Consider the following 18,108-nt stretch of genomic DNA (forward strand, 5'->3'; position numbering starts at 1 on the left):
GGCGGTGTTCGCCCGGTTGGACCGGGCACAGTTACGCGGAAACCAGATTTGTTTTTTTCGAATTTTTATCTCATTAAGGGTATAAATACCCCTTGTAATCATTATTAGAAGACATTTAGTTAATTCCTTAAGCTTTATTTCTCTCTCTAGAACCCTAGTTACTCTCTTTCATTGCAATTTAATTACTTCATTAGATTTGATTATTGTTCATTAACAATTTGACTTATTTCAATTGAAGCATCTTTGGTATTCATCTCTTCTCTCTTCTCTTTCAATTATTATTGCTTTTAATTATGTTTTCTCCATTGATTATTGTTTTAGGGTTTGCTAGTATGTGTGAGTAGATTCTCAATCGGGGATCTTGCAAAGCCCGGATATGATTAATGCTTAGGTTAATTCTTTAAATTCTCAAATAATTCCAATTGAAATGCTTAATTGATTGTGTTTATGCCAATAACAGATTAGGAATAATTAGTATTGTTATCATCCCTTTGTTCTTATTGCAACGGAAGTTAAATATTAACGGGATTTGGGTATTTCAATTAAGGGTTTGAAGATCATCATGGAAATAGTTGATTGAATGATTAAGAAGTTAAGTATTGTGTTTAATGTCCCTTATGCGCTTGATTCCACGGAAGTAGGTTTGATTGTTAATTAGGGAAGTCATTGACAACTCGGGAGAGATCTTTGGTATTTTATAGGGCGTACCTTTCCTTGTGAACGTGTAATTAATTGGTTGGGGTAGGAAATTATCTTGTATTGATTATTCTAGTGGTGATACTTAATTCTAGATGTTTTTAGGAAATTTTCACTTTTGCTACCACCAAAATACATGTGTTTCACTTTTGCTACCCCTTTAATTTTTATTTTTTTTTATTTTACTACCACACAAAAACACCTTTGTTAAAATTTTCTACCACTTAACAGAAATCGTTAGAGTTCCGTTAAGTTTATTAAAAAAAATAAATAAATAAATCAATAAAAAAAAAGAAAAAACCAGCTGCCTCCTCCCTTCCTCCCTGCCTTCTTCTTCTTCCTCCCTTTCCATTATTTGGCTACTCTCGTCAGCCACCTTCCCGGCGCCGGTAGCTCCAATCCACCTCCCTTTCCTCCACCTACGCATCCCACCCCCCCTCCCTTATCCCCTTCTCGCTGCCACAACCCCCACCCCGAAACCGGAAAACAACCCTCCCTCCCCACCCCCACCAGAATCGGCCCCCCTCCCCTTCCCCACCCTGAATCGACCCCCACCCAAAACAGCCACCCCTAACCCAGAACCTAAAACACCGAAAACCTAGAAATCGACAAAGGGGGGCGAGCTGAGATTCGGTGTGAGAGAGGGTAGGCGGCGGCCGGAAATTGAAAACGAAGAGAGAGAAATTGAGGACACCCGATTTTGGCCTTAAACGAGAGAGAATAAGGAGGGACCATGGAACCCGAGACACTACGAAACCCACCTTGGAATTCAGCTTGTGAAGCAGCAGCAGCAAAGAGGGTGGAGGGGATCGGAATTAATGGAGAGTGAAGGGAAAGAGAAAGGAAGGAGTGAGGAAGGAAAGAGAAAAGGTTAGGGTTTAGAATTTTCGAGGATGAGGTTGGGTTTTTGGGGGTGGTTATAGGGTTTTTCTGGCGTGACTGAGGTGGAGGTGGCGATGGCAAGATGTAGTTCAGGGGGCAAGTGGTTGTTAGGGTGGTAGACTGGTGGCCAAAGCTTGGGGCGCCGGCCACCGGCAGGGCAGGGGTGGCTGACGGGAGCAGCCAAAATAATGGAAAGGGAGGAAGAAGAAGAAGGCAGGGAGGAAGAAGAGGCAGCTGGTTTTTCAACATTTTTTTTAATTTTTTTTTTGGGTTGCTGACAGGGAGGCAGTTAGGGTGGCTGAGGAGGGAGGGGTGGCCGCAAGGTGACATTGAGGGTGGCTGGATCTCACTAACGGAAATAGTAACTGAATCCGTTAACTGGTAGCAAATTTTAACAAATTTGCTTTTAGGTGGTAGTAAAATAAAAAAAAAATTTAAGGGGTAGCAAAAGTGAAATACATGTGTTTTGGTGGTAGCAAAAGTGAAAATTTCCATGTTTTTATTATTGATGATACTTAATTCTAGATGTTTTTATTATTTTTGATTTATGTTTGATATTTGAGTAGTCATAGTTATTTAATCCATCGTTTTATCTCTTATTTAGTTTTGTCATTGGTAAAAGTTAATTGTTAAACAACCTTCTCTCTGTGGGATCGACCCTGACTTACCCTACTACATAATTAGGAGGTTTAGTTAGATATTACTTTTGTTAGGTGTGCGACCACCTATCATCAACCGTCAAGGGAGTGACACAAAAGTGATTATAAATATGAGTAGTCACTTCACTCAAAATCTTCCTTCTTCACTAAGTCAGTTCTATTTCTCTCTTTTGCTTTCTCTCTCTGAAAAATTCGATCTGTCAGAGTTGTTCCCTTTCTTGAAATACTCACATAAGAAAATTTCAATAGCGGAAGAAATAATTCCAGAAGGAATTCCACAAGAAAATGAGGAGTTACAAGAAGATCAGGATCAAATACAAAATGAAGTGGTTGCACCCCGGCCAGTTTTGTGCCAAGGAACAATGTCGAATATCTTATGGAGAAAAATGGTTCCTTGAAGTATCCTGGTGTTTGCCCCAATCACCTTTTAGTAGTCGATATATATTCTAAATGGGTTCGAAACTACAGAAAGAGGAAGAGGGAAATGCTTAGCAAAAGAGTTAACAATAGATGTGGTGATCGACCAATAATTTTAAAAGACCCTGCAGGCCTTGTCATCGCCAATGCTTTTTTTGTCGGTTCAAATGTTGATCTTCTCAGAAATCACATCTTGCTTAAGCTTAAAGAAGACGATGACAAGGAAAATGCTGCTTTAGTATGCAAGGGTTGGGCTAGAGAGGTTCGAGCTGTTCATCTTCCAACATGTAACAGGTTGATTATGAAAAGGTTGCTAGTCTGTCGTGGTACCTATTACCATGTTAAGGTGACTAGAGGACCGAAGGGAGAGGCTCATGTCCTGAAATATTGGTGTGCTTGTGAGCGATGGGATAATCCATTCGCCTATCGCAATGTTGTTGATTGGAGTCTAACAAGTCCTGCCGATGATAGGAATTTTGAAGACTACTTGACAGATCCCATAATGAAGAGGGCATTGGCGACGCTCCAGTATGATCCAGGATATTAGAAGGCATCTCACTAAATATATCACTACATATATTTAACCTTAAGTCCTGTTTTAAAGAGCATACACAATTCAAAACTTATAAGTTTTGAAATGCTTTAATTTTGTAATTATTCTACTTCTATAAATATTAAGTAATGTTTATATTTTGTGTTTGGTATTTGCAGAGTTAGACATACCTAATACTTTATATTATGTTTAAAGAGTCATAATTTGGTTGGTTTCAAACGCCATAAATTACCCAAAGTAATTGACTTTCTTCACTCTGACTAAGTTGAAAAGTCCTAGAGCTAGTGAAGGGTCTTTGGGCTAGTTTGATTAAAACATAATAGCTATTGGGCTGATATCATACTAAAGCCCAATTATATATAGACCGGATTAGAAGGCTAATGGATGATTTTAATTTTCAAAATAGAGTTGGTGCCAAGAAGCATAACCGTACAACAGTTATGGGAGTCAGCCATGACCACTCCATTTTGCCTATAAATAGAAGTGCAAGGACCGAAAGAAGGAATCAACAAACAACTCAACAACAAGCATTTCATTTCTTTTAAGCTTTCTTTTTAGCTTTCGTAGTTTCTCCTTAGCTTAGTAGCTAAGCGATAGTGTAGTTTATCATCTAGCATGTATTGAAGATCGTTCATCTTTTCCAATTGTATAAGCATGGAGGTAATCTTTCCTTTAACTTGTACAATTGTAGACCTGACTCTATCCTTTCATTAATGGAATGCATTTATATCTTTTATCAAAAGTTTATCTACTCGTTTCTTTGAGCAATCTAACTTGTTTTACTTCTTTTGGGAAAGCTTTCTTATTTGTTTGTTTTACGTTAGCAAGATTATCAATCTTTGAAACCGGTAACTCGAGGGGTAGCCCCTTAATACTCTAGAACAAGATAAAGTATTTAACTTGTTGGTAAAGAGCAATATTTACCTCAACAATTATCTCAGTAGAAACTTGTATTACCCTTTTATATGTAATATTATGTACTTTTTTTTTGACAGGAAACGAGAGAATAGTATTAGCTCATAAAAGAATATCAGAGAGTACAAAGCTAGAAACCTTAGCTGGCACTTCTTCAAGCCAGAACCTCATAGTATCAAAAGATCTACTTAAGTTTGCTAGCTTATGAGCAACAATATTACCTTTCCTTCTAACATGGGAAAAGGAAATAGAAGTACAATAATCAGAAATAGCTAAAATATCAGCAGCAATACGTCCAAACACAGAGGGTTCACTCTTTCTTTTCTGCAGGTACTAGCACAGCTTGAGTGAATCAGTTACTAATGTCAAGTTTCTCAGCCCAACCTCAACAGCTACCTTCAATGCATGCCTAGCACTCATGGCCTCAGCCACATCAACTTCATAAGAGCCTTGAATGAACTTGTAGGTTGCAGCCATTACATCTCCCTCTACATCCCTCGCCACTCCACCTAACCCCACCCCAAACCTCTCTAAGATAGCAGCACCAACATTTAGCTTATACACACCACTCTTAAGTGGAACCCATCTTTCCGGAGAGGAACACACATTCCCTTTCCCCTTCCTTTTCCCAACAGCGCATTCATACTCTCTAGCCCAGCTCATAGCACTATCAATTATCTCCCTCAACTCCATTTTCCTCTTATCAAATAACCATACATTGCGGCGCTTCCAAATCATCCAACATAAGCACCAAAAATAATTCCACCAAGCTTTATCTTTTACTCGATTAACCAGCATCACCATCCAATCAGCAAACTTATAATGTCTCACTTGGTTAGTAACAATCCGCAATGAGGAGTAGTACCAGATTCTCTTACTCTCATCGCAATGTAGCAGCATATGTTCCATACTCTCTTTTGCCTCCCCACTAGAGGACACAAATGATCCACCTGCATTCCTCTTCTATTCAAATTAAGCCTCACAGGAAAACCATTATGCACAACTCTCCAAACGAACATCTTCACCTTTGGTGGGACACAAGACTTCCACACCTTGCGCCACACAATCCCTAACCGATTCTCAGATGATGAAACCACCGGAGCTCTGCTATCCTTTAACTCTATGTAATAGGCAGATTTAACTAAAAAGAAGCCTAATTTGGTATGATGCCACATCCACACATCCTCGCAACTATGAGCTGGCAGGGGGATATTTTTAATAGCACTTGCCTCCTGCTCAGCGAAGAGAGCATCAACAATCTCCCTTTTCCATATCCCAGACTCGATCAGTTCATATACAATTTGTAGAGAGTCCTCTGAATCCACTTCCCTTCTAGACCACACCTTAAAATTTGGAAGACCCGACACCCATGGGTCTTTCCATATATTGATACTACCCCCACTCCCTACTACTTTACGAGCTCTCTTTAACACCAAATTTCTCGCTGCACAGATCGATTTCCATGTGAAACTAGCATTATAATTTAACCGAGCCTCTAGAAAATTTATCGACGGAAAATACTTTCCTTCAAGGACTTTTGACATGAGAAATTGAGCATTAGTAAACACTCTCCAGGCTTGTTTAGCAAGCAAAGCTTTATTAAAAGCTTGAAAATCACGAACTCCTAGACCTCCTTCATTCTTAGAAAAATGCAGTTTCTCCCATGCTATCCATGACATTTTCCTCTCCTCCCTTCTTTGACCTTAGAAAAAACTCCTACACATTCTCTCCATAGTATCCGTGATGCTCTTCGAAATAAAAAAAAACACTGCATTGCATATGTGGGAATTGCTTGAGCTACCGCTTTAATTAAGACTTCTCTTCCTGCTTGAGATAATACTTGCCCTTTCCACCATTTTAGCTTTTTCCAAACTCTATCCTGAATAGTTTGAAAAACCTATTTTTTAGAACTCCCAATGTAAGTTGGACGCCTTAAATATCTATCATGTCCTTCAACTGCCTTAAAGGATACCTTCATCTGAAGCATATTAATCTTATCTGGCACCAAGTTTCGGCTATAGGACATCTCAGATTTCTCCATATTCAGCTTTTGGCCGGAAGCTGCCTCATAAGTAGAAAGAACCTCAAGAACATTATCCACTTCATCTTCCGTAGCCCTATAAACAATAAGCTATCATTAGCAAAAAATAGATGCGATATTGGCCTCATATTTCTACCAATCTTGATCCCATGAATGAGCTTCCTTTCTTCCGCTTTCAGAATCAAAGTAGAGAGTCCCTCCGCACATAACACAAAGAGAAAAGGGGAATCGGATCCCCTTGTCGAAGTCCTCTCGACGGCCTAAACTCCCAAGAAGGCTACCCATTTAAAAGAACGGAGAAAGAAGCTGAAGTTACACATCTCATAATAGTACTCACAAAAACCATCGGAAAGCCAAGAGCTTTCATCATTTTCTCCAAGAAACTCCACTCCACTCGGTCATAAGCTTTATTCATGTCTAATTTCAGACCCAGAAACCCCATCTTTCCTTTCTTCTTTTTTCTAAGGAAATGGAAACACTCATAAGCAACCAACACATTGTCGGTAATAAGTCTGTCGGGAACAAAGCCATTCTACGTCTCATCAATCACATCTGGAAGCACCACCTTCAATCTATTTGCTAATACTTTTGACACTATCTTATAAAGGACATTACAAAGGCTTATCGGTCTATAATCAACATGAGACTCACATATCTTCTTTTAGGGATGAGAACGATATGAGTTTGATTAATAGAACCAACATTTGCTACATTATTAAGCATATTCAACACCTTATTAATCACATCCTCACCAATGTCACTCCAATAATTTTGAAAAAATAAAGCATTCATACCATCCGGTCCAGGCGCCTTCATTGGGTGCATTTGAAAGATTGCATCAAAAACCTCCTCTTGACAAAACGGAACAGCCAACCCAGCACACATCTCCTCCGTAACTTTCTGCTTAACTAAATTCGTCATAGCTTGCGGATTATTTTGGCAAATAGAACAAAAGAGTGTCTCAAAATACAAAACAAAGACTTCAGATATTTGACTCTCTTCATGAAACACATTACCAGCTTCGGCTTTGATCATAGCCACATTATTTCTTTCCACTCTCTTCTTACCTTTTTGATGAAAAAAGCTTGTATTTTTATCCCCACACTCTATCCACGATTGTCTGCTTCTTTGGTGCCAAAATGCTTCTTCTTGGTTTTCCAATTCATCCATCCTAGCATCAAGAGCTCTTGTTTTATCTAAATTCTCCACTGTTTGAGAACTCTCCATTAAAATCTTCATCTGATTCTGACATTCTCGAATCTCCTTAGCGACATGTCCGAAAGTCTTCTTACTTCACACATTGAACTCATTTGTTGCACGGGCCAAATTCACTTTGACATCATCATTCGACTTCCAAGCTTTCTCTAGCACCTCACTATTCTTCTCATCACACAGCCACATTGATTTGAATCGAAACAACTTTGTCTTCTTATTATTCTTGCTTTTTCTTGGGCACCCTTTCACACATAAAATAAGAGGAATATGGTCTGATCTTCGCTTCGTCAAATGAGTAACAAAAGAGCCTGGAAAGGGAGACTTCCAGCTATGGTTTGCAAACAACTAATTAAGTCTCTCTTGTATATTTGCTGCTCTTCCTCTGTTGTTATTCCATGTGAATTCATACCTAATAAAACCCATATCAACAAAGCCACATTTGTCAACTGCTTTACGCAAATACTCAGTTCATGGACCTTGAAATTGTCCCCACCTTTTTTCTCACAAGCTATAAGAATTAAATTAAAATCACCACCACATAGCCATGGGGTGACTTTATCCTCATAGAGCTCCTCCATCAATAATCCTGTCTTGAATTTATTTTCTTCCTCTGGATGCCCATAAATACCAGTGAAACTCCATGCCCCAATTACCTTGTCATCAATCCCCACATCAGTGTGATTTGCAAAAAAGCTCTTCATGTTTAACACCACTACACTTTTCCACAACATCGCAAGCCCACCTCTACGTTTCCTCCCTTCTTCTTCACACTCTACCACTATATTACTAAAACCTCTCACCTTTTGTCTAACATTCTCCATTCATGCTACTTCAATTTTGTTTTCGACAAGAACACAATTTGGGGATTTTCAAGGGATATTACCCTCTTTAAAGCTCTAATTGCATCGGGACTCCCCAACCCTATGCAATTCCAGGATAGAATGTAGCTCATTGGCTCGGAAGAGCCCAAAATGTGGGGCCCGCCACCTCATTATTTGTCTCCTCCAAGCAAGTGTCAGCAGAGTGTAGCAATCCTTTTTCCATCCTTAATTTCTTTCTCCCCTCCTCTAACTCCAAAGGAACATGCTCAAGCCTTATGTCATATTTCCTCTTATTCCCCACTAAAAGTTCCTGACCCCCACTCCCAGTCATTGGAGTATCAAAGTTATTTCGTATATTAACTTTCCTCAACTTCCTATTATTATTTTTATTAATAGGGATCACACTCTCAACAGTACTCCCTGCTAATACACCCTTCTCAGTCCCTCCTATAACTCCCTCCCCACTACCATTAAGATCATCCACCCTCTTTTCCGTACTACTTTCTATCTTATCTCCCTCTCTTACCTTCTCCCCCTCAATGCTAAGAGACCCGCTCATCTTGTTTATAATCTCCTTATTCACCCGAGTAATCTCATGATCCTTCATCCCAAAGGGCTTAGCTACAAACAATTGCTTCACACATTTTTTTTTCGGTTCCCCTTTATCTTCATTACCCATACTCGTGTCTTCCATGGTGGAGAGACACGCAAAGCATCACTGAACATTCTCTTAGTTACTCCTTCACCCACATTATAACCATAATCTTTATCCCCATGACCAAGCTTACCACACACATAGCAAAATAGAGGTAACTTCTCATATTTTACTTTAACTTCCTCTTTCACCCCACCTCTCATCTTTAATCTAACTCTGTCTTTTAAGGGCTTATGGGCATCAATTAACACCCTAATACGCAAAGATTTATTAATCTCTTCTGAACCTTCTTTATCAACAGCAATAAAGGTTCCCAATTTCTCTGCTAAAGCTTTCGCATTATTTAGATTACTTCACCCCATGAAAGGTAAATCATAGATTCTTACCCAGAAACGTATATGATACAGAGGAATATAAGAGGGTTTACTATCCCCTTGAACATCATTCAGGATTAGGGCGTGCCTATCAAAATGCCATGGTTGTGCCTCCATGACTTGCCACTTATCCCTCCAATGATGAAATTGGAAGAAAAATACATTCTTCTCGATACAACTCCCCTCCATCCCGTGTTTCGGATTCCACAATCTTTTCATTGTTGTCATCAAAGCATTTGAATTCCATGTCTATCTGTCCAAACACGACCAACCACTCCTAGTGCTACTTTTTCTTCCTCCTCCTCTTCCCCTTCAGTTGCCCAATTAACCTCCTCTTCCCCTTCGCTGCACACTGATTCATCTTCATTATGAGGTTGTATTGAATTGTTTTCCGCCATTAGTAATCTCGGAAAACCGAGAACACAGCTTCAAAGGAAGGATAAACCCTAGCAAGAAACTAGAAAAGCCTTCCCAAGAGTCGCCGCTCTAGAGGGAAAATATTAATACATAATATTATGTACTTAATTATGCATATTTTACCAAAATCTCACATTGACCTTTGGATACCACCTACCTTAATTATGTCACCACTGTGTAACTGAACTGATACCTATTTATGTAAGCTTCATATATATATATATATATATATATATATATATATATATATATATGTATATATATATATATATATATGTATATATGTATATGTATATGTATATATGTATATGTATATGTATATATACATATATGTGTGTGTGTATATGTATATATATATACATATATATATATATATATGTATATATATGTTATATAAATAAAAAAAAAATCATGAAGTATAGTTTATAATTTTTTTTTCGAAACCTTATAGCTAAGGCAGTATATTAGAGGGGGGAGCTTTTGTATTTGTTACAAAAAAATAAAATTTAACAGTTTTAAAAATTATTTTTTAGGAATATATATATATACATAGTACGTATACAAGGTCAAATATTATTTTGGAAAAAAAACAATAATTTGTATGTATATATATTCGGGTGGATGGCGGATCGGATGATAAATGTATGACGAAACAGGCGACGGATGAAACAGAGCTCCACCCGAATCCGACCTGATCCGTCACCCGCCCTTCATCTATTTAACACTGATTTTCGTCCATTTATTTATATCAGGTGGATCGGGTTGCTAATATCCATTTAGAATCGTCATCTCTAATATGAATGTCCATAATGGAATGGGTCTGACCATATTACTATTCATATTCTTTTAGGGTCCATTACTTGAGTTTTTCAAATTGATACATGGGTTAGGTCTTGCTATAAAATTGTCTAAGACACTTATTGGGTAGAAATATATTCATATCATAATTACTAGGTTTAGTTGTATAATGTTTATCCCACACCTCATACTACCCTAAAATGTCGTCTAATGTTTGTTTTAAACCATAATTTTGTCTATATGATATTTTGGGCTTTTATGTGTGACTTGTTAATGATATGGTTGCGAATTGTATTGATTAGGCCCATATGCGTATTTGTTCACGTTATTATCTTTCAATGATGTCACCCACATAAACTCATTTCTTGACAAAATGTATACACCATACCTTATAGTCATTACTATTAAACATAAGCGAAATGGATAACATAAGTGGAATACTCCAGCTATAGTTTCATCACTGTGATTTTTCTAAAATTTCTAATTAACTAGGTGGACATCATTAAACAAAAGATTTTATCCTACTCTCACTTACTTTATTACATACACAATAGCGAACTTAACTAAATACATACAAACTAAAAACATATGATGTTCCACTAGTACTTTGTTAAGCCTGCAAAAGTACTTAATAAAGCCCATAAAAACAAACACTAAAATTCAGATATCCAGTTTCAATAAAGCCTACAAAAACAACACAACATTGAAACAAGCGCAGTTCGACGCTTGTTAGATGGTGTGAACTGTTGTCAAGATATTGTCTTCGTGGATAAACAACAAATTAGTTGGATCAACACCTATGTTAGCAGCCCATACGTGAAAGAGTCTCCACATAGGTGTGTCCAACTTGGTTTGTACATGCAGCTTGGCCTTGCGACGATGCCCACTATTCTCGATGAAAAATCTCTTAATCTGAGCGTTTGTGTTCAAAACACCAGCCTGCATCAAACCGAGTACATAGTATCATATACAATCTAAACTGAGGTAACATTAATATATAAGGGACTTCTTCATAACATGTAAAGAACATTATAACTTTTATATCATTCAGTAAAAATATACGTTTTTTAAGACATTGGACAACTATTTGTTTAGAATTTGATATTTCACAATATTTTCACCTCGATTTCCTTTAGATGGGATCAAAGTTTCGTTTAACAAATTGGCATACTACCAATATATGCAATTCATCATTCATGTGACTATAGAAACCAATAGCAATCAATTATTTTGGGCAAAATTTTTAGAGAGGAATTAGCTTCAAATTAACTTAAATCTTAAGATCTAGGTACTATATAAATATATGGTAGGAATATCATGTCACAAACACATGGGGTAATTGGATCTCAAGCCCTAAAAAGTCTAGCATAGTCGTCAACTACGGACTACTACGGACTATTATCTTCGACTACGCTAAGAGATTAAATCTGAAGCGTTGATATATTATTTGTCTAATTCTAGCCATCCAATCTTACACCTATGCTACACAGTCATCAAGGGATTGTTTGATTGATTTTTTTTGGTTTTACATGCATCATTGTTTTTTTTTTTTTAATAAAAATCGATTTATTTTTTTTTTTTTTTTTATGAATTTTTAAATATTTCATCTTCAACCTATATCATCTCTAACCTTATTAACATTCGTATGAATTAAATTGAAATTTATTTGCAATCTATGTCATCTTCATCCTAAAACCTTCATCTTCAACCAAAACATTCATCCTTTATCGATCTAAAATGTTATATCTAATCGTGGTTGATTTATTAGGAATGTAAATGTAATATTGATTAAATTATAGTATTATTAAAACATGATTATCTTAGAAGTAAAACAACTCGAAAAAAATTAAAAAATCATTTTAAGCCTTCATCATGATTCATCTCTATTATTAACCTCCATTATTATCAACATTAACATTGAACCTCCATTTTTTACTTCATTATTTACCTTCATCCTTCTCCAGAATATCCCCTAATTTATCAAAATCTATGAAAAACTTGTAAAAGCAATGTCAAATTATCACAATTATACCTGCATTTTTAAATCATAGAAAATCACATTAGTCAATTCATTTAAATCACATCTCAAGGGATAATTAATCTGAATGTAACTTCTAAAAAAAAATCGATTCAAAACTCATGTATCATGTTCATGTACAATAATTTTATGGTCTAAAATGATGGAGTACTTATAGTAGTTTTTTTAATCTTAATCACCATTGGTGAAAACTTTGAAGCTCTAAATATAGTAGCCTGTAAAAAAAAAAGAAAAAAGAGAAAAAAGAAAAGAAATAGAATTAAAAAAAAAAAAAAGAAAAAGAAAAATGGAAAAGGAAAAGAAAAAGAAAAAAAATACTTGCAGTCAATTAGGCGTTAATTGAGGATTTTTTGGGTTTTTTTTTTATATGATTTATCTTCATTTATTTTTACCTAAAATACTTTGTTAATTGTTACAATCTTACAATTATGTTAATTAATGATAAGTAAATAAATACTCTGTATTACGAAGTATAATACAGAGTAGTAGTAGTAAAGGCCAATTAGTGACCAAGTTTGATAGAAAGGGAGGAAGAAAAGGGAAAGATAGTGTCATAAATGAAGCAGCTAATCTTGTACGTAATAATTAGATTTTTTTTTTCTTTTTACCAAATTGGTGTATCTAATAGCATATAAATTGATATATATACTTGTACGTAATAATATGTCACACTTTCTATTTGAGTAATCATATACATATAACTTTTTGATTTAACTAATTTCGCATATATAGAAATATAAATACATGAATTGTTAATTTTGACGATTTAAGTACAAATTTTTTAATACATTTAAAACTAAATTAAATCCCGTGCAATGCACAGAGGTTGAATAATTATAATGACAATTTAATTATATTAAAAATATAAAATATAATTAATCGATTCACCAGGTATTAAAATGCATGAAATGTATTAAAACATTAAATATATGTGTGTTAAAGAGTGTATTATTAATTAAAATGATTCTGCTTATCTAAAAGACTGAAATAACCTTAATCATTCTAAAGTCATTCTGAATTATATATATTTTACACCTTTACAATAATCGTAAAAAGTAAAAAGACATCTCAAACTTTATTTAGTTACTGTAGAAAGATGTTGAACTAACCTAATTTTTTTTTAAAAATATCTTAAACGTTAAATTAGCTTATTGCTAATTTTATTTATCTAATCTTGGTTAATAAACTATATTTATCTGATTTTGGTTGATTAAAAAAAAATCAAATTATTAGGTAAGTAAAGCAGACAAGATCAACAAATAAATATTTCGCGACCCTTTTTTTATTTATATAGGAGTATAGAACCCGTGCAATTACATGATTTTATAAGTTCAAATATCAAATCTCACAAAAATTTTGTTATAGTTTGCTTAATGCACTATAGTGAAAGACATAATTAACTTAATGTGTACCCGTTTATCACAATTCTCATTATCATATTTGCAATTCAATGTTTACAAAAATACATAGAAACAAAGATATGAATAAGGTTTATGCTCTTTGTTATTATAAATTTTACCTTTTAGATCAAAATGATTTATTCCCATTCACATATCTATCTCATGCAATATCCTTCATGTGCATTTTTATTTTAATCAAGCTTGTTTCGGGGTTTTCTGATGTCCTGCGGGAGAGTTACAATTCCGAGACTGGAACCGGACGCCTGTACCTGCAAAATAACGGAGACTCCTGAGAGCTCCGCCTCCAACGGTCAAGTTAGTACCTGATTAAGGAGTAATTAATACGGAAATTAAAGTAATAAGACCTCTCTAGGTGAGAGTGTTTAATGTTGGTAATCTGCTTTGTTAGCGAGATTGGCCGGCTATTAGTGTTCCGTAATGTTTCTGTTCTTCAAGTGAGATTAATTGCTTGATCAATTGCCTCTCAATTGCTTTATTGCCTGATGTTTTCTTTACTGCTTAATTAATGAGGATTAATTAAGTATTTATAGTCTTGAGAAGCGTGCCACTCTCTAGGTTTAGGGTAAACCTAGGGCTGACCGGGCCTCTAGACAGGATTGGGCCTTGTTGGCCGGTTTTCCCATTTGGCATGGGTGGACACGTGGCGTGCCTCGATTGGTCCGTAGAGGACGTATCTGTGATTGACACGTGGCAGGCTCCTATTGGCCTTCGTGAAGGACACGTGGCGGAACCTGGTTGGTCCACTTGTCAGACGGTGATTGGTGGATAAAAATCCCCTAATCAAAGCTAATAATAGTCTCTCAGTCCCATAATGTTGTCATGTATAGAACGTAAAAATCAAGTTTACAATCATCCCATTTTGGCTCCCGTAACTTACCATCTCTAACTAAATATTATTTAATAAATCTGTAGATTATCTTTCAAGGGTAAAGCAGAGCTACTCTCACATGTATTTGAATATATACATTCAATTTTTATTTAGCATATAGTATTAAATCAAGACCCATAATGAATATATATAAAGTTTTAGGTTAGTATCCATACGACCATACGCTACACACATACATTCCATCCTTATATCATTAACACAATTTGATTGGTACACCATATTTTGCAAATTATTTTGATTTTGTTTTGAGTAACGGTTGTTTTTTTATTTTTTTATAATTTAAAAAAATAATGGGTTTTTCTATACAGGTTCCCTAAGGTATTCACTTTTCCAAGCTGTGCCCACCTATTTTCAAAATTCCACGTTGTAACCCTAAGGTACCTTTAGTGTGTATGATGTAACCTTGCTTAGTCACCATAAATGACGGACGTCAGAGATAGTTAATGCCGTCACCTAACTCTTGTACCTTCCCTCTCTTTTCATTTTATTCCCTCTCACTAAAATTCTCTGTTTCATTCTTTCATTCATGACCTCATCTCTCTCTAATCAAAAACCCTTTGAATTTGCGACAAAGCGAAATTCTTGGTTCGAAAATCTGCAGAGCGACAATACCATTAAGTTGGAGATCAACGAGCTGGAGATTGTGTTGACATTTATAGAAAAGCTTTGGAGAAGGTAATTCACTGAATCCCTAAATTCCACCCTTTTTAATGTCGAATTATGCAAAAAGATGATGAATTTAGGGTTTACATGCATAAATTGCTGAAATTAGTTTGAGATGTGATTGAATGAATGGTTTTGATGCATAAACTTCTTGATTGTAGTTGGAATTCGTAATTTTTGAATGTATATATGTGTTGTATTTGTACTGATGTTGTTGTTGTAGTTCGTAATTGGTGTAATAGGTAGTGTGTTAAGGATGTTTACATGTTTTATGTTGCAGATAGATGAGAGAATTCTTAAAATCCATTATCGTGCTAATTGTGTTCGTGTAAATGTTGATGATATAGATAGATGTTTCTTAATTGATGTGCTTAATGAGATGCGTGAGGAGTTTTAAAAAAGACAATTAGAGTTGCCAACATACCCTGGGTTACACTATTGTTTTAGCGGAAAGAGTATATCTTTGGTAGATGATGTGATTTGATGAAGATGTTTGAGAATATTACACTAAAAGAAATTGATGTGTGGGTTGATTGCTTGGGTAAGCCTACTTTCATATGGAATCTTGCCCAAACTGTGAGGATATCACAAGATCCAAATCCTGCCCCACAACAAAATCTCACTACTGCCCAAAATATACATGTTGCACCCAACAATGAGTCTGGCCCACAAATGATTCCTGCCCATAGCATACCCACAATTGAGAGTGGCCCACAACCACCTCCCAATATTTTCCAACACATTATTGGTGCAGGCCCATCTAACCCACCAAGACAGAAACTTCCTATTAGAAAAATTCCAGCAATAACCCAAAACACATCCCTCTTTTCTGATATTCCCAATAGGAGACTACCAAGGCTTTTAAAAGAAATTTTTCCACACTCCCCACCTCATGTGTCACTGGCTAAACCTTCTGAAAAGTTGGTGATCTCTGACACTCAGGTTTCATCACCCCCACTCAGGAGAAGCCCTAGGTTTTTACAAGGTGTTCAAAGTCCTAACCTTAGGAAAGCTCCTGTCAACCCCTCCACACATAACCAAACAAAACCAATTCCTAATGAGTCCCCTACACAACCTATAAAAAAGACAAAGGTGAGAAGCAAAGCCCTCCTTTCCTCATGGTAGGAAACTACCAAATTCTACACTAAGGTATAAGGGTATACCAATCATTTCAACCCAGACTTCACAACCCAACACCACTGAAGGTGAGAGTAGTAGGAGTAGGACTAGGAGAAGGGTATCTCCTTTGGTTAATGAGCATGGGGGAAGTGATTCAAGGACCGCTTCTAAAGGACATGAAGATTCTGGTAGTGATTCTGATGGTGAGTATGAACCACCTTTAGAGGAAGATGAGGAAGGGATTTGTTCTGATGACCAGGATGAACTTGAAGATGAGAACCCAATGTATTTGCTGAACTAGAACTTTGTGGATGGAAATTGGGAGCCCTTTAGGAGTAATGAGGTTGTGTATGAGGATGTTGGGGGCTATGTAAGTAAGTTGTACAAGAATGGGGAGGTTTACGATGATGCTGAGATTGGTAAGATCAGATTAAAACCTTAGCAACTATTTGTATACAGAGAGCACTTCAAGGATACCCTAAGAGATTTTTGTGTACAGAAGGGTTTCTATTTGGTTGTGAGAAGGTCAGAGCATGGGAGATTCACAGTTAAATGTGCTGACATGAGATGTAGTTGGAGGATTCATGCAAATATGTTGATTGATGGTTGCACTTGGGCTATTAAGAGCATAAAGAATGGCCATTCTTGTGATTTGAACATGGTTAACAACCCTATGTGCAATTGTGCCTAAGCAGCTAACAAACTGTTGGAGGATATAAGGGCTACCCCTGACATTAAAGGTAAAGCTCTTAATAGTTTACTTTGGGAAAGGTAAGGCATTACAATGGCACGTTCAAGTTTGTACAAGATAAAAAATTTGGCAATGGATATGATACAAGGTAGCAATGATGAGTCCAATGGTCAATTGGTTGGGTATTGTGAAATGGTTAAGGAGAGAAGCCAAGGTTCAATAGCTTTTGTTTGTGGAAAGCAGTCCAATAACCACAACAAGGTCTTCAATTTAGAGCCATATTCATCAGTTTTATTGCTCAGTTCAATGGCCTAATATGGTTGTAGGGGTTTACTAGGTGTGGATGGTTGCCACTTAAAAGGCAGCTATGGAGGAGTACTGCTATCTGATGTGTCATTGGATGGGAATAACAAAATATTTCCTGTTGTAGTGGCAGTAGTTGACTCCGAGAATAAGAGTAGTTGGAGGTGGTTCTTCACACATTTAAAGAACATACTAACCCAATCAGGCAAATCTGACTGGACAATAATGAGTGCCAGGCAAAAGGTTTGACTTCTTATGCTAGTTTTTGTTATATATTTTGCATTGATGGCCTAGTTATGACCTAATATTAATCTGTCTCTTTATTTTTTTTTCATTGCAAGGGCATTGATCCATCATTAGATCAGGTATGTCCTAAAGTTGATAGAAGATACTGTGCAAGACATCTTTGCAAGAACTTCAAATCTGAGTACCCAGGAGTGGTAATGAATAAACTATTCTGGAGTGTCAATAATGCTAACTCAGCATTGAGCTTCAAAAAAGCACTCCAGCAAGTTCAGAAGGTTGCAGGTCTTGGAGCAGT

The 18,108-nt window shown here is 36.3% G+C and overlaps 1 protein-coding gene across 1 annotated transcript; it reads right to left on the bottom strand.

Moving 5' to 3' along the window:
- Window positions 1-4,224: 4,224 nt before the first annotated feature.
- LOC110684899 lies at window positions 4,225-5,801 on the bottom strand. Its single transcript, XM_021861338.1, has 3 exons — window positions 5,175-5,801; window positions 4,507-5,085; window positions 4,225-4,446 (listed from the first exon to the last, which is right to left on the bottom strand). Exons 1-3 carry the CDS (start codon window positions 5,799-5,801, stop codon window positions 4,225-4,227), a joined length of 1,428 nt encoding a protein of 475 aa, XP_021717030.1.
- Between the last annotated feature and the right edge of the window lie 12,307 nt (window positions 5,802-18,108).

This window comes from Chenopodium quinoa, unplaced genomic scaffold (assembly GCF_001683475.1).
Source record: "Chenopodium quinoa cultivar QQ74 unplaced genomic scaffold, ASM168347v1, whole genome shotgun sequence".
NCBI lineage: Eukaryota > Viridiplantae > Streptophyta > Magnoliopsida > Caryophyllales > Amaranthaceae > Chenopodium > Chenopodium quinoa.